Source organism: Rhinatrema bivittatum, chromosome 12 (genome assembly GCF_901001135.1).
Source record: "Rhinatrema bivittatum chromosome 12, aRhiBiv1.1, whole genome shotgun sequence".
NCBI lineage: Eukaryota > Metazoa > Chordata > Amphibia > Gymnophiona > Rhinatrematidae > Rhinatrema > Rhinatrema bivittatum.
In genome coordinates, this window is record NC_042626.1 from 3,585,500 (window position 1) to 3,603,001 (window position 17,502).

Genomic DNA, 17,502 nt, shown 5'->3' on the forward strand with positions numbered 1-17,502 from the left:
CTTTGGTTGTATGTGTGCTGATCTCGGACTCTGAGGCACCTCTGCAGTCTTGGATGTGTGTGGTGTGTGCCAGTTTCTCAGATTCTGCGTTGCTTCTTGTCTTGGTGCCATGTGCCTGTTTTTCAGGCTCTGTAGTAGCATTTGGCCAAAAACTTAGTGAGCCTTTCCTTGGGGGAATGCTGTTTTTATGACTTGACACAATTGTACAAAGCTGGTGACTACGAAATAGGGTTCCTGCATATGTGGAATTCCTGGGTCATAAGCAGGGGCTTAGCCAGAGCCAAGTTGTGTGCGGCCTGCTGACTGTGGCTGTGCAGAGAGATGGAAAGGAATGGCAGCGAGTGGTCACGCGTTCCATTCGTCTGAGCAGGTGCAGCAGTCTCTCTTCTTCCACCTGTGTCCCTGCCCTGGCATTTCCTGCTGCCTTATGCTTGACTCAGCTGCACCTGGCTTCCTTGTTTGTTCTCTATGTGCTGTGTGCAGTTTTAAGTACTTGTCCCAACATGTCTCAGGGTTTGGGCCATTTTGGAACTACTGGAGGGGGGACCAGGTCCTCTGGCAGTAGAAAGAACTGAAACCAGTTTATCCTGATGCAGGAGGGTTTCTAGGGTTTCGTCTTTTGCATTAATGTCCTTGTCATTGTGTAAAAGCTGTGAAATGAGATGCCCTAAAGTTGCATTGAAAGAAGGCAACATTTTAGAAGCAGGAAAATGAAAATACATCATCCAGTTTGGCTGGCTGTGGGTGTGTGGTGAGGAACTGGTTTTCTTAAATCTCCTCCCACTGCATTCTAAGAGTTTACTGATTTTCAGAAATGGCCTCAGAAGACAGTGACATGAGTGACCTGTGTCCTGTGACAACAGTAATAGTACAAGCTGCTCTGGTGGTTTAAACAATTCAATAATTCGTAAAGACAAATGTCTAACAGATTTGTGCAGCACATTGAGTATTGAATTGGCAAGACGCATTAAAACCCTGGGACAATAGTTTATTATTGGGGGGGGGGGGGGGGGGGGGGGGGGCCTGTTTCCTTTGCTGTGCCAGTGTGGGAGTAAAAGTGTAGGCAGAGCAGCGTAAGGACGTCTGACCATATTCCACCTGTGCCAAGGTATTGGGAGCGCTTGGCTTTGTGTCTGTGTAGATTGTGGGGCAATGGGAAGAAGATGGGGATTGCTGTGATGACATCTGGGATTTTATTTCCTTCTCTCTTTAGATTCTTTCATAAGCTAAAACATCACTGCCAAAATGACTTCATCTACCTCTGCACAGTATCCTGCAGCTGAGATCAACCCCTGCAGGATTGCACCAATAGGACAAGGGAACCAGGTAAACTTTCTGATGCTTGCATTCCCGGCTCGCTTCTCTCTTGTGCACCTGTCTTTGAACATTTATTAACCTGGATTGTATGACCCATCACTTTATCCCTTCCTTAACTGTGTTGCCAGCTCCTGGCTGCTGTATGCACATTGTTGTGCCATGTACCTGGCATAGCCTTCCTAAACTGCTGCATTTAACATGTTAATATCCCACAACAGCATATCAAGCAAGTCTTGTGTTTCACAGAAATACAACAATGGGATAAATGAATGCATACAAACCAATAAACACAGCAACATATCTAAAACATTCTTGTATAATAAGTTAAAAAGTAGCCATGTTCATTCAGATAACTAGATAATAAAAATGAGTTCCAGTTTCCAGAAAACTGAGAAAAATTATGTACTGTACGCTGAATACCTTGGAGTAGCCACTGGAATATGTTTAAATAAAACAACAGATTTGCACTTAAACTTGAAGAGTTTATGGACTATTTAATATTGACAGCTCTCTGTTTGCATTGGTGTGGTATATAAGAATTCTAAATAAATACATAAATAAAGAGGGCATGGAGCACTGCTGACCTGTTCAGTGTGACTCTAGGGCTCCCCTATAGAGAGGGAGCACGGCATGGAGCACTGCTGACCTGTTCTGTATGACTCTAGGGATCCCCTATAGAGAGGGAGCACTGCTGACCTGTTCTGTGTGACCCTAGGGCTCCCCTATAGAGGGAGCACTGCTGACCTGTTCTGTATGACTCTAGGGATCCCCTATAGAGAGGGAGCACTGCTGACCTGTTCTGTGTGACCCTAGGGCTCCCCTATAGAGGGAGCACTGCTGACCTGTTCTGTGTGACTCTAGGGATCCCCTATAGAGAGGGAGCACGGCATGGAGCACTGCTGACCTGTTCTGTGTGACTCTAGGATCCCCTATAGAGGGAGCACTGCTGACCTGTTCAGTGTGACTCTAGGGCTCCCCTATAGAGAGGGAGCACGGCATGGAGAACTGCTGACCTGGTCTGTGTGACTCTAGGGATCCCCTATAGAGAGGGAGCACGGCATGGAGCACTGCTGACCTGTTCTGTGTGACCCTAGGGCTCCCCTATAGAGGGAGCACTGCTGACCTGTTCTGTGTGACTCTAGGGATCCCCTATAGAGAGGGAGCACGGCATGGAGCACTGCTGACCTGTTCTGTGTGACTCTAGGGCTCCCCTATAGAGAGGGAGCACGGCATGGAGCACTGCTGACCTGTTCTGTATGACTCTAGGGATCCCCTATAGAGAGGGAGCACTGCTGACCTGTTCTGTGTGACTCTAGGATCCCCTATAGAGGGAGCACGGCATGGAGCACTGCTGACCTGTTCTGTGTGACTCTAGGGCTCCCCTATAGAGAGGGAGCACGGCATGGAGCACTGCTGACCTGTTCTGTGTGACCCTAGGGCTCCCCTATAGAGGGAGCACTGCTGACCTGTTCTGTGTGACTCTAGGGATCCCCTATAGAGAGGGAGCACGGCATGGAGCACTGCTGACCTGTTCTGTGTGACTCTAGGATCCCCTATAGAGGGAGCATGGCATGGAGCACTGCTGACCTGTTCTGTGTGACTCTAGGGCTCCCCTATAGAGGGAGCACGGCATGGAGCACTGCTGACCTGTTCTGTGTGACTCTAGGGCTCCCCTATAGAGGGAGCACGGCATGGAGCACTGCTGACCTGTTCTGTGTGACTCTAGGGCTCCCCTATAGAGGGAGCACGGCATGGAGCACTGCTGACCTGTTCTGTGTGACACTAGGGATCCCTCTAGAGAGGGAGCACTGCTGACCTGTTCTGTGTGACTCTAGGGCTCCCCTATAGAGGGAGCACGGCATGGAGCACTGCTGACCTGTTCTGTGTGACTCTAGGGCTCCCCTATAGAGGGAGCATGGCATGAAGCACTGCTGACCTGTTCTGTGTGACACTAGGGATCCCTCTAGAGAGGGAGCACTGCTGACCTGTTCTGTGTGACTCTAGGGCTCCCCTATAGAGAGGGAGCACGGCATGGAGCACTGCTGACCTGTTCTGTGTGACTCTAGGGATCCCCCTCTAGAGAGGGAGCACTGCTGACCTGTTCTGTGTGACTCTAGGGATCCCCTATAGAGGGAGCACGGCATGGAGCACTGCTGACCGGTTCTGTGTGACTCTAGGATCCCCTATAGAGGGAGCATGGCATGGAGCACTGCTGACCTGTTCTGTGTGACTCTAGGATCCCCTATAGAGGGAGCATGGCATGGAGCACTGCTGACCTGTTCTGTGTGACTCTAGGATCCCCTATAGAGGGAGCACGGCATGGAGCACTGCTGACCTGTTCTGTGTGACTCTAGGGATCCCCTATAGAGGGAGCACGGCATGGAGCACTGCTGACCTGTTCTGTGTGACTCGAGGGCTCCCCTATAGAGGGAGCACGGCATGGAGCACTGCTGACCTGTTCTGTGTGACTCTAGGGATCCCCTCTAGAGAGGGAGCACTGCTGACCTGTTCTGTGTGACTCTAGGGCTCCCCTATAGAGAGGGAGCATGGCATGGAGCACTGCTGACCTGTTCTGTGTGACTCTAGGGATCCCCTATAGAGAGGGAGCACTGCTGACCTGTTCTGTGTGACACTAGGGATCCCTTTAGAGAGGGAGCACTGCTGACCTGTTCTGTGTGACTCTAGGATCCCCTATAGAGGGACCACGGCATGGAGCACTGCTGACCTGTTCTGTGTGACTCTAGGGATCCCCTCTAGAGAGGGAGCACTGCTGACCTGTTCTGTGTGACACTAGGGATCCCTTTAGAGAGGGAGCACTGCTGACCTGTTCTGTGTGACTCTAGGATCCCCTATAGAGGGAGCACGGCATGGAGCACTGCTGACCTGTTCTGTGTGACACTAGGGATCCCTTTAGAGAGGGAGCACTGCTGACCTGTTCTGTGTGACTCTAGGATCCCCTATAGAGGGAGCACGGCATGGAGCACTGCTGACCTGTTCTGTGTGACTCTAGGGCTCCCCTATAGAGAGGGAGCATGGCATGGAGCACTGCTGACCTGTTCTGTGTGACTCTAGGGATCCCCTCTAGAGAGGGAGCACTGCTGACCTGTTCTGTATGACTCTAGGGCTCCCCTATAGAGAGGGAGCACGGCATGGAGCACTGCTGACCTGTTCTGTGTGACTCTAGGATCCCCTATAGAGGGAGCATGGCATGGAGCACTGCTGACCTGTTCTGTGTGACTCTAGGGATCCCCTATAGAGGGAGCACTGCTGACCTGTTCTGTGTGACTCTAGGATCCCCTATAGAGGGAGCACGGCATGGAGCACTGCTGACCTGTTCTGTGTGACACTAGGGATCCCTCTAGAGAGGGAGCACTGCTGACCTGTTCTGTGTGACTCTAGGATCCCCTATAGAGGGAGCACGGCATGGAGCACTGTTGACCTGTTCTGTGTGACACTAGGGATCCCTCTAGAGAGGGAGCACTGCTGACCTGTTCTGTGTGACACTAGGGATCCCTCTAGAGAGGGAGCACTGCTGACCTGTTCTGTGTGACTCTAGGGATCCCCTCTAGAGAGGGAGCACGGCATGGAGCACTGCTGACCTGTTCTGTGTGACTCTAGGGATCCCCTCTAGAGAGGGAGCACGGCTGACCTGTTCTGTGTGACTCTAGGGATCCCCCTCTAGAGAGGGAGCACTGCTGACCTGTTCTGTGTGACTCTAGGGATCCCCTATAGAGGGAGCACTGCTGACCTGTTCTGTGTGACTCTAGGGATCCCCCTCTAGAGAGGGAGCACTGCTGACCTGTTCTGTGTGACTCTAGGGATCCCCTATAGAGGGAGCACGGCTGACCTGTTCTGTGTGACTCTAGGGCTCCCCTATAGAGAGGGAGCACGGCATGGAGCACTGCTGACCTGTTCTGTGTGACTCTAGGGATCCCCTCTAGAGAGGGAGCACTGCTGACCTGTTCTGTGTGACTCTAGGGATCCCCTCTAGAGAGGGAGCACTGCTGACCTGTTCTGTGTGACTCTAGGGATCCCCTCTAGAGAGGGAGCACTGCTGACCTGTTCTGTGTGACACTAGGGATCCCCTATAGAGGGAGCACTGCTGACCTGTTCTGTGTGACTCTAGGGATCCCCTATAGAGGGAGCACTGCTGACCTGTTCTGTGTGACACTAGGGATCCCCTATAGAGGGAGCACTGCTGACCTGTTCTGTGTGACTGTGAAGGGAGAAGGCCAGGGGTATTGTGCAAGTTTTCGCTCTTAGGATTTCCACCACTATCCCTGAGATCGTGGGTTCTAAGCTGTTCTTCTGTATGTTGACCATGTTCTTTTGTGCTGTAGGTACGACCAAAACTACCACTTCTGAAGGTGTTGCGGGTAGCAGGTGCACGGGGAGAAACGTTCACATTGAAGGAGGTGAGACGGAGGGGGAGGAGGTGTGACTTGTCCGACAATGCAAGGGAAGGGCTGCAGTGGAAACAGTAAATGCAGAGTGTACAGAAAGTTAGTGCCCCCTCTAATAGCCAGCAAAGCGGTGTTGATGTGTCTACTGCATTCCAAGAACTGAGAAGAAACGTATTAAGTTAGTACAATCAAAAGCCATTCCCTATACGTACCCAGATCAGTCCAGACTGTGGGTTGAGCCTCCTTTCCAGCAGGTGGAGACAGAGAAAAACTCAAAGGGTATCCTATATCAGGACAGTGCTCCCCCTGTGTCCCTTCAGTGTTTCTCTGTCTCCAGCAGATGGAGATAGCAGAATCTGGGGTTCCCTTTCTTTCTAGCAGTTTTTGGTTTGCGGACTTTGTTCTTCCTGCTTTCTCTAGTTATAAGGATCAAGCAAGTATTGGTTAATTCTCAGTATTTAAAAAGTGGGAAAAAAAAAGTTTAGTCATCAGGAGCAGTTTTTGTTCTGACTCCTCGCTCTTGCTTGGGGGTGGGGGGGGGGGGGTCCTGGCCCCCTTCATTCTTTCAGCCTAGGACCTTTTTTCCCGGTGGCCTCTTGCCTGGCTCTGGGGTGACACTGCTGGTCCAGTCCCTTCCCCGTTGAGACCCCTGAGAAGTTTCATGCCTTGGGTCTCTTGTTATCAGAGAAGAAACACTTTAAGCTGTTTTGAAAAAAAAAAAGAAAAGGTTTGTTTTTCAATTCTCTGCGGGTACAGGTTTCGGCTCTCTGTTGCCTCTTAGGGCAGGTCGATGGTTACGCGGTGGCGGCCCACCCGGATGTCATTCCGTTCCTCAAGGGGGCTAAGCATTTGAACCCACCTGTCCGGGCTGCTTGCGCATCGTGGATCCTTAATCTGGTGCTTCGAGTTCTCTGCGGGGCGCCTTTCCTACCCCTCCAGCGGGCCACGCTCAAAGACCTGACTCTCAGGACAGTGTTTCTAGTCTCTGCTTGCTCGGCCAGGAGAGTGTCTGAGCTCCAAGCCTTGTCTTGTCGGGAGCCATTTCTTTGCTTTTCGGATTCAGGTGTTTCCCTCAGGACGGTCCCATCCTTTTTAGCAAAGGTCGTGTCCTCTCTTCACTTAAATCAGTCGGTGGCGCTTCCTGCCTTTTCTCCAGACGACATTGCGAGCGCCTTGATGTGAAAAGAGTGCTACTTAGAAGCCACAAATGAGTTTCGGGTCTCTGATCATCTCTTTGTCTTATGGAGCGGACCCAATAAGGGGAAGAAGGCTTCTGAGGCTACCATCGCTCGCTGGCTACAGGAGGCGATTGCGTCGGGGCCGGCCGGTTCCAGGGGCTTGAAGGCCCCTTCTTTGCGTTCACAGGCTGCGTCTTGGGCGGAGAGCCAGTTGGTCTCCCCGCAAGAAATCTGCAGAGCAGCTGCTTGGAAATCTCTTCATACCTTTGCTCGTCATTATCGCCTCGATGTTCTGGCACCAGTTTTTGGTGCTTCGAGCGGGACTGTCTCGCCCCACCCTACTTAGGGAAGCTCGGGTACATCCCACGGTCTGGACTGATCCGGGTAGGTACAGGGAAAGGAAAATCGGTTCTTACCTGCTAATTTTCGTTCCTGTAGTACCACGGATCGGTCCAGAACCCGACCATTGCATTCTGACTTTTCTTGGAAACAACTACTCGAAGTTTTTTCATTTACAGGTTTGGGAGTATCTACTAAGCTTATCAGAGCAAAGCATATCAGAGCTATAAGGCACCGGAAGTATCTGACCTGTATATATGTAAGAGCGGTTCTTTGCATTGTTTTTAAAATTTCCAGTTTCAATTTGGAGGTTACATGTTTTACCTGCTTGATTCTTCTCTGGTTAAGATTATTTTGATTTTTTTAGTCTGCTTTGATAACTTTTATACTGAAGGGACACGGGGAGCACTGTCCTGATATAGGATACCCTTTTGAGTTTTTCTCTGTCTCCATCTGCTGGAAAGGAGGCTCAACCCATGGTATTACAGGAATGAAAATTAGCAGGTAAGAACCAGTTTTCCTTTACTTGGATTATTTTTTTGTTTTTAACCTTTATTCCCAACAGTTGACAGGGGTTATCCCCCTCAGTTTCTGACTTTTCACTTAAAAACTGAGCAGAGCCTGCTATGAAAGTCACAGATGGGTGTGACTCCAGAGTTAGTTTTTACACTCATGGATAATTTAGAAACACTAAAAGTTCTGCTTACGTTAAATGATTTCTTGTGAGCTTATTTCAGAGTCCCTTGTCAGCTAGGCCCATGATTCAGGGGAATTCATTAATCTGTAGATTTTGAAATGGAGACTGGGCAAGGTTGAACTCCCCACTTTGTATAATCTGCAGCTTCTGATTTAAAGGGCAGCCTGACTGAAGGTGGATTTTCATTAGAAGTGCAGTTAGCTTGTTCAAAATTACAAAAACCCCCAAACTGAATGTTTAAAATGAAGGGAGAGGAGGAGCGTATCCTCTCGTGATGTACGCATACAGTGAATACTGTGTGCACTGTTAAGACCGTGTCCTTCTGGCTGCGTAGATCAGAAGGGCGTGCTATGTAATGCTCACTACACTGACCTCTAGGATTCATTAAACTGCTCACATTGGGCTTAGGACAGCACTCAAAATGTTGTCAGAGCAAGAGGACTCTCTCTGAAGCTTGATGGCATTTTCATGAATACTGGTAGCCAACTTAATTTATGGTTTCCATTGATTTTTATTTATTGATAATCTGAATACTATATTTTTTGCTGCAGTATTCTCCCTCCCTGAAGGTCACATGTTCCTGTTCATACCCAGATCAATCCAGACTCCCGGGTTTTGCCTCCACTCCAGCAGATGGAGACAGAGAAAGTCTCACTGACACTGTACATAACCCAGTGTGCCTCCTGCAGTCCCTCAGTATTTCTCTGTCTCCAGTAGTTCCCTGTATGTACCCAGATCAGTCCAGACTCCTGGGTTTTGCCTCCCTGCCAGCAGATGGAGACAGAGAGTCTCACTGACACTGTACATAACCCAGTGAGCCACCTGCACTCCCTCAGTATTTCTCTGTCTCCAGCAGATGGTAAATGGTGTAAAACCTGCTGCCTGGAGTATATTTAAAAGAAAGCGAAAAGGGCGACACAAGTTTTGAAGAGTCCTCCCAGGAGGTTGTTAGATCCTAGTAGGGTCATTCCTTCTGATTAATGCTGGGGGTACATGTGTCCGCTGAGAGCGGGTAATAAGTGTGCAGTGGTGTCATGGTGAGCAGTCTCGCTCAGTACAAAATTTTTTTATTAAAAAAAAGGCTATTGTACTCTCTCCTGCCTGGGGGCGGGAAGAGGAGTTCACTGGTGTCCTGATGCACTGTTCTACTCAGGTTAATTTTCTCTTGCCACTTTATTCGATCCTGCTGACAGTGGGAAGAGAAGTCTGCTAATGGCAGATAGAACACTCCTGCTTAACACAGGCACTATTTATTTATTTATTTATTTATTTAAGCGTTTTTATATACCAAGATACGTTGGGAACATCTCGGTTTACAGTTAATACAGCAAGAAGCTTTACAAAGAACAGATAAGAAATGTAACAGGATACTAAATATAGTATTGATTAACTGTGTATGAGGGTGGGATTTACAAGGCGGGCGGTGAGTGAAGAGGAGGGGGTGTACATCGTGAGAGGGTTTAGGTGTGAATTTGCACTGCTATTGTGCATGCTCCTGCTGAAGGCAGGAAGAGGAGTCCCGTGGTTCCATGACAATCATTCTCACTCAGTGCAGGCAGTTTAATTGTAGCACCAGTGTGCTCACGCCTGGGAGCAGAGATAGGAGGCCAGCGGCATTATGGCGAGTGAGTGTTCTTAGCACACGCAGTTAAATTTAGGAGCACCGTTGTAATAGCTTCTAAAGGAAGCGAAACCAGGGCCTCTGTTAGGGAGTTTTCCTCTCCTCATCATGGCTGAAGGGAAAGCACTCCTGCGGAGAGTGAGAGGAGGAGTTCCACGGGGCCATGACAGAGGTTCCCACCATAATAATAGAAGCAGGGAGGCCGGGTCTGTGGAGCAGGTTAAGTGCCTCCAGTTATAACCTGCAGGAAGAAGATGGTTCCCACTCAACCACCACGGGCTGGCTGGTGGCAATTCTGTCTTTCTCAGTCTCCTGGCAGCGTCCAGAGGGAAGAGGGCCAACAGCCATTTTAATGTCTCGGGCTATTGGCAAAACCCTAAGGATCTTCCACCAGTGGGAGGGGAAGGAGAGTTGATTAGGGTGCAGCAGGTTAATCCCAAAGTGAATTCTGCTTTTCAGCAGGTTAGGGAGCCTGCTTTGAGGGACCCCCTTCTGGTGGTTTAGCTCCCTGCTACTATGGCATTCCTACTGCATGCCCTGCTCTGGAGACTGCTTGGTTTCCTCTTTGGTGCAAATCCCCTGATAGAGGGGTCTGATGATTCCAGTAAGAGTTTTTGGCACTTCTCTCTCGCCCAAAGGGACAGGACCTCTAGATTGTATCTTAGTGGGCATGGCAGATGTGTTTTTAGCCCGGAGATGCTTTTTAGCCATAGGCGTTGCTTTGACAGCACAAATTACTTGAAGGAGCTCTGGTCTATATCTCGAAGGAGCAGCCTTTACATTGAGGCTCTGAGTAGCATTCTGGTTCGCAGATATTTGGTCCAGACCTTCATTCCGCATGTTCTTAAGGAGCTTGGAATCAAGGTTTTGCATGAGGAGTCCGACCAGGAGGCGGATCCTGTATTGGACGGATTATGGGGTTCAGCGAAGGCCTTTCCGTTTCACAAGTCAGTGAAGAAGTTGGCAGTTCTGGAATGGAACACCCCTGAATCCGGCTTATAGGCTGGAGCTTTTGTCACTGCCTAGGGTCTGCTCTTCAGTATGGGCAGTAACCAAGAATACCACCATTCCAGCAGCATTGTTGGCCGCTTTAAGAGATGTACAGGATTGCAAGTTGGAGGTTCATCTCATGAAGATCTTTGAGGTCCTGACCCTAGGCATAAGGGCTGCGATTGGCATCAGTTTTATGCAGAATGCATGCCTGCGCTAGGAGCAGCAGGCTACGTCAGTGACATCAGTGAGATAGGCTGAGCGCATCGATGTGGCTTATGGGGGCAGATGCCCTAAATGACCTATCAGGACAACATCTAGGGTTATGATGTCTGTGGTGTCAGCCAGGAGGTTAGTGTGTTTATAGGACTGGTCGGCAGATATTTGGTCCAAATCTCAGCTGGGTGTTCTTCCACTTAATGGCAAGCTTTTGTTCAGAGAAGACTTGGAACAGATAACGAAGCATCTAGGAGAGTCCTAAGTGCATAAGCTTCCAGAAGACGATAAGAGTTTTTGTCAGACTAAAGGTTCTTCAGGGTCTCAGAAGCAGAATTAGGCAGAGTACAGTCCTTGGGAGAGTACTTTTCAGGGTAGATGAAAGCCATGCCGAGACATAACCTGGTCCAGGCACTGGAGGTACATGAAGCGGCCGTCAGAGGGCATTTAGCATTCTTTTATAAGGAGTGGGCCAAAATTACTACTGTCCAGTGGGTCCTAAGTGTTATAAAAGACGGCTACATGTTAGAATTGCTCTAGCAATATGACAAGCTTACATGGTTTCCCTTTGCATTCCCCATGCCATGTTCTGGAGATGGTGGATTGCTTGCAGCATTTGGGGGCAATAGTGCTGGTTCCTCCAGAGAAGCAAAGAACAGGAAGTTATTCCATTTATTTTGTGGTACCCAAAAAAGACAGAATGTTTTGAATGGTTTTGAATTTAAAGTAGATAAATGCGGCCCTCAAGGTTTCTGTTTTTCAAATGGTCAGTCATAGCGGCAGTACCAAAAGGAGAGTTCTTGGCATCTCTGGACTTGATAGAGGCCATCAGTCTGAGCACCACCAGTTTGTTTCTTGAGGTTCGTGATCCTATTTGAACGTTTTTAGTTTCAGGCCCTTCCTTTCGGGTTTGCAGTGATGCCCTGATGTTCACCAGAGTGATGGTGTGGGTGGCACGGCCCTACGGAGATAAGGTGTGATGGTGCATCTGTATCAGTCAACAGGCTCATTTGAGCAAAGTCTGAGGACCTTTTTCAGCAGGCGGTGCAGAAGGTACTGCTGCAGTTAAGGTCTCTGAGCTGGATTGTAAATTTGGCAAAGAGCCATCTCATTCCCTCTCAAAACCTGGAGTATGAGGGGGGCTTGGTTCGACACACGGAAAGGAAGAGTGTTTCAGTGCTGGTGGTACAGGGTCAGATTTGTCCCCTGTTGGGGTTTTCAATGCCCAGGGTCTGAGACTATTTACAGGTCCTGGGCTTTATGGCAGTGACGTTGGAGCTGGTGCCATGGGTATTGTACTTATGCGACCTCTTCCAAGAGCTCTTCTCTCCTGGTGAAATCTGTTATTGGAGGAGTTTCAACTTCCCCTTCCATTCGAGGTGTAAGGCAGGACAGTCTTCCATGGTGGCTTATTTGTGCCAGTCTGGAGCATGGTGTGGAATTTGAGGTTCGGGATAGGGTGATAGTCACCACTGATGCCAGCCTTTCTGACTGGGGGTGGGGGCAGTGTGTCAGGATCAGTCAACACAGGGCCAGTGGTAGAAGGAAGCATCATGGTCTATTATTTGGTTAGAGATGAGAGCAGTGCGTTTTACGTTGCATGCCCTTCTGCCACATTACACCTCTGTCCCATGTGGGTTCTGTCAGACAATGCAATGACAGTGACCTTCATCAACCGGTAGGGAGGAACCAAGAGACGAGCAGTGGTTCAGGAGACCCAGAAATTGATTCTTTGGGCAGAAGGTCATTTGGAGCAGCTGATGGCTTCTCAGGGATATCCTCTGTCTGTGCATCCGGATGTGATATGTTTTCTTTGAGGAACGCAGACTTTGCATCCGCCGGGAAGCAAGATCTATCCTTCTTGGAATCTTGAACTAGTGCCTAGAGGAATGTATGAAGCTCTGTTTTAGCCACTGCAGAGGGATACCATGAAGGGTTTTTCTGGTGGCTATTTGTTCAGCCAGGAGAATCTCGGAGCTTCAGGCTTTGCGTTGAGATCCTTTTGTGCACAGCGCAAGAATCTGGGGTATGGTTATGCATGGTGCCTTCCTTTCTGCCAAAAGTTGTTTCGGTGCTCCATCTTAGTCAAACTGTGGAACTTCCGGCTTTTCCAGATTTGGATTTGTCTGTGCCTCACATGAGAGCTTTGCATCTTGGATGTAAGGCGGGCATTAGTAAGGTATCTTAAGGCTGCTAATGGTTTTTGGAGAACAGATTACCTCTGTGCTGTGCAAAGCTTTAAAAATTACGATTGCACATTGATTAAAAGAGGTTTTTGGCTTGGATTGTCTTTGTAAGAGTAGCTCTGTGCATGAGGGTTTAAGAGCTCACTCAACTCGTTCTCAAGCGACCTCGGGGGTCGTCCCAACAGGTGTCTCTGCAGGAGGTTTGCAGGGCAGCAACTTGGAAGTTGTTGCACGATTTTGCCAGACATTGTCGCTTGGATATCTGGGCTCCGGATTCCATGGGCTTTGGTGAGAGTCTTGCTCGTAAAACACTCTCAAAGTCCCACCCTGTTTAGGGGAGCTTAGGTACATCCCAGTAGTCTGGACTGATCTGGGTATGAACAAGAAAAGAAAATTAGTTCTCACCTGCTAATTTTTGTTCCTGGAACACCAAAGATCAGTCCAGAGACCCGACCATTGGAGGGAGAAGAGTGCTCTGCTTGTACCAATATTTTGTATATTATGCAGAGTTGTTGATGGTCTCAATGTTTTTCTATTTGTTCGTGGGAATGAGTTTGCATTTTTGTTTCCAACTTCCCCTCCCTCCTGATTGGTGTGGGAGGTAGAATTCAAAGTTCTTAGTACAGGGTGCATTTGACATCATTTTGGCTTGGGTACTGATTAATACTGAGGGAGTGCAGGAGGCACACTGGGTTATGTACAGTGTCAGTGAGACTCTCTCTGTCTCCATCTGCTGGCAGGGAGGCAAAACCCAGGAGTCTGGACTGATCTGGGTACATACAGGGAACTGCTGGAGACAGATAAATACTGAGGGACTGCAGTGGCACACTGGGTTATGTACAGTGTCAGTGAGACTTTCTCTGTCTCCATCTGCTGGCAGGGAGGCAGAAACCCAGGAGTCTGGACTGATCTGTGGTGGTACAAGAACGAAAATTAGCAGGTAAGAACCGATTTTCCTTTCTTGGGACTGCATATAATGGTGTGTGTGTGTGTGTGTGTCTGTCTCTCCCTGAAGGTCACATGTTCTTGGAGCAGTATATAAAGGGTATGTGTCTCTCCCTCCTGCAGGTCATGCATTACCTGGGACAGTATATAATGTTAAAGCAACTTTATGATAAACAACAGCAGCACATAGTTCATTGTGGGGATGATGAGCTGGGTTTGCTGCTTGGAATCCAGAGTTTCTCTGTGAAGGATCCTAGGTAAGACATCTTTGCTTTCTGAGAAACCAAGCTAACATTGTCTTGACAGTACGGTAGGGTGTCATTTGTCAACCGATTACGGTAACCTAGTGTTTGCTCTCCTTTAGTTCAGAGAAGCCTGCAAAAGCAGCTGACTTGTAAGCAAATACCTTGTTCCTGTGGTCGAGTGAATCTGTATGAAAACCAGTTAAAATCCTGATTGAAATAAATGTGGACTGCCTCTGAAGGAAAACACAAAATTAATTTTTTGTACCATATTCTGTTCCTACACAAATTACAGTCAGATGAATAAAGTGCTTAGTACTCTAACAGTATGCACTTAATAGTTTCACTGTGCTACGCGGATCACATACTAGAAATGTGGGAAGCTGAGGGTTGGGGATGATAAACGTGTGTTTGCCAGGTTCCAGGCTGTTTCATCAGTTATTGGCCTTACTCAGGTTAGGTCATATTGCATTGTCTTTATTATTGTTAGCTTTACTATGTAAACTTTATGAATGTTAACAACTAACCCACTGAGAATGCATGATAGGTGGGAAATATTTTAAATACTTACATAAGAACATGCCATACTGGGTCAGACCAAGGCCATTCCAGGCCATAAGAACCTGGCAAGTACCCAAACACTAAGTCTATTCCATGTTACCGTTGCTAGTAATAGCAGTGGCTATTTTCTAAGTCAATTTAATTAATAGCAGGTAATGGACTTCTCCTCCAAGAACTTATCCATTCCTTTTTTAAACCCAGCTACACTAACTGCACTAACCACATCCTCTGGCAACAAATTCCAGAGTTTAATTGTGCGTTGAGTAAAAAAGAACTTTCTCTGATTAATTTAAATGTGCTACTTGCTAACTTCATGGAGTGCCCCCTAGTCTTTCTACTATCCGAAAGAGTAAATAACCGATTCACATCTACCCGTTCTAGACCTCTCATGATTTTAAACATCTCTATCATATCCCCCCTCAGTCGTCTCTTCTCCAAGCTGGAAAGTCCTAACCTCTTTAGTCTTTCCTCATAGGGGAGTTGTTCCATTCCCCTTATCATTTTGGTAGCCCTTCTCTGTACCTTCTCCATCGCAATTATATCTTTTTTGAGATGTGGCGACCAGAATTGTACACAGTATTCAAGGTGCGGTCTCACCATGGAGCGATACAGAGGCATTATGACATTTTCCGTTTTATTCACCATTCCCTTTCTAATAATTCCCAACATTCTGTTTGCTTGTTTGACTGCCGCAGCACACTGAGCCGACGATTTCAATGTGTTATCCACTAGGATGCCTAGATCTTTTTCCTAGGAAAAATAACCCATGCTATAATTACACAATATTAGGTTCCTAATATGGAACCTAATATTGGGTATTAGGTTCCTAATATGGAACCTAATATTGTGTAACTACAGCAAGGGTTATTTTTCCCTATATGCAGCACCTTGCATTTATCCACATTAAATTTCATCTGCCATTTCGATGCCCAATTTTCCAGTCTCACAAGTTCTTCCTGCAATTTATCACAATCTGCTTGTGATTTAACTACTCTGAACAATTTTGTATCAGCTGCAAATTTGATTACCTCACTCGTATTTCTTTCCAGATCATTTATAAATATATTGAAAAGCACCGGTCCAAGTACAGATCCCTGAGGCACTCCACTTTTTACCCTTTTCCACTGAGAAAATTGACCATTTAATCATATTCTCTGTTTCCTGTCTTTATCCAAAGTGTTGCAATACAGAGCTCATGCAGGAGAATTAAGCGTAGCAGTGTAGATATCTTTAGTAATCAGAGGCAGTGGGGGAATGGATTCCAGGATGTGGGCAGAGAGAGTCTTTCTGAACTCAAGCATTCATTTTCAAGGAGCTCTTAATAAAGGTAGCCCTGACTTGTGTCGCCAGGCCTGGGGTGCATAGGTGCTTCTGGCTGTACCATAACCGATTAGTCTGTCCAGTCCCTGTGCACTACACGGTGAAATAATGAACTTGTGTAGCATGCAGTACTGCCCGTTTGTTGAGGGCTGGCTCTCAGATGGATTAGGGATTGGTGGTGAATTCTCTTGGTTGAAAGCAGCAGTGGGATTAGATGTCCTTATGTTGTGACAGCCAAGCAAAGGCACTGATGTGACATCACAAAGCTTCAGTGTCAGCCAAGGTCGAGGCAGTTAGAGTAGTGTAAGGTTCACCCAATCATGCTTCACTAGGGTGTCGAGCCCTTCTCAGGTGCTTGAGTCGCCCTGCCTTCGATCGTGTGCCTTACGTTTTATGTAAACGTCTGATAACTCTTCCCCTCGCCTTCTGTAAAGTGGTTTGAGTATGGGGTGGAATGTATGGTCTGAGGCTTGCTGTGACATGTTGCACGGTGAGCAGGCAGGGGGGCTGTCTGGCGGGTGGCAAGGTGCTTTTACAGGCAGTTGTAACTTCACAAGGGAGCAGGCTTGCAAGTGATTGTACTAAAGGTCTGTTCTCCCTCTTGTAGCCCCCTGTATGACATGCTGAGAAAGAACCTAACCGCGACAGCCAGTGCAGGTAGGTTGTGCAGTCTGTGGGAGTACAGCATGCTTTATTGGAATTAACAGGCCTAACGTGATGAGGTGGTGGGCTGCCTGCAGCAGTGGTTGCGATATATTTGTGTAACACAGCTAGATGATGAATGTGTTGAATGGAATGGCAGTCACTTTTAGCGTTTTGAGACCGAGCAAGCTTTGTTGCCTGTGTGCTTGACTTGCACAAGTACTTAAGATCTGGAGTCGGCAGAGCTGAAATTTCCAGCTGTGCCTTTTGCACTGCTGGTTATCCCCAGGTTCATTTATTTCATTTATTTGAGTGTTTTATATACCGTCCTTCCATGTAAGAATCACTTGTTCCCGGCAGTATACGGGGGGACACTCACAAAGGAGGTATGAATTACAAAGTGAGGCAGGTACCCAGGAGCAGAAAGATAACATCAGACAGACACACGCAAGCATGTGCCCCGCTTCAGATATTACCAAGGTTTTGGACTGATCCGTGAAGTGATGAGATTCCAATTTCTTTTTAGAGAAAAATGGAAATTCGACAGCTATAAACTCCTGGGAAGTCTGTTTAATAAGAATGCCTCATTGTCACATTTCACGGAGGCAGGAAGGGGGCAGCATTTGACTGATGAGGGGCGTCTCTGGGGACAAAATCACTTTGTATGCTGTGTGGCTAATTACATTCATAGCCCAAACTTTCCCTGCCTCTGGCTATAGGTCACTTCAGGCTGTGCATCTTTTGCCGAAGGTGCTCTGCTGCCTCAGTGGAATTTGGAGGAAAGCATTTGCATTGAGCAGTAAAATGCCTGTCCCTTCGCTTGTGTGTGCGCTTGGGTGTGTGTG

General features: G+C 47.9%; 1 protein-coding gene across 9 annotated transcripts in view; it reads left to right on the top strand.

The window, feature by feature from the left end:
- MDM4 (MDM4 regulator of p53) overlaps positions 1 to 17,502 on the top strand; it is a 62,720-nt gene that overhangs the window by 21,805 nt on the left and 23,413 nt on the right. For 8 of the 9 annotated variants that reach the window (XM_029573885.1, XM_029573884.1, XM_029573880.1 and 5 more), the window contains 4 exons: positions 1,214 to 1,326; positions 5,658 to 5,732; positions 14,016 to 14,149; positions 16,623 to 16,672. In XM_029573885.1, coding sequence (XP_029429745.1) covers positions 1,246 to 1,326; positions 5,658 to 5,732; positions 14,016 to 14,149; positions 16,623 to 16,672 — 340 coding nt within the window. In that variant the 5' untranslated portion in view covers positions 1,214 to 1,245. Of the gene's footprint in view, positions 1 to 1,213; positions 1,327 to 5,657; positions 5,733 to 13,827; positions 13,888 to 14,015; positions 14,150 to 16,622; positions 16,673 to 17,502 lie in introns of those variants that run through there. The other variant, XM_029573883.1, reaches the window with a different exon arrangement.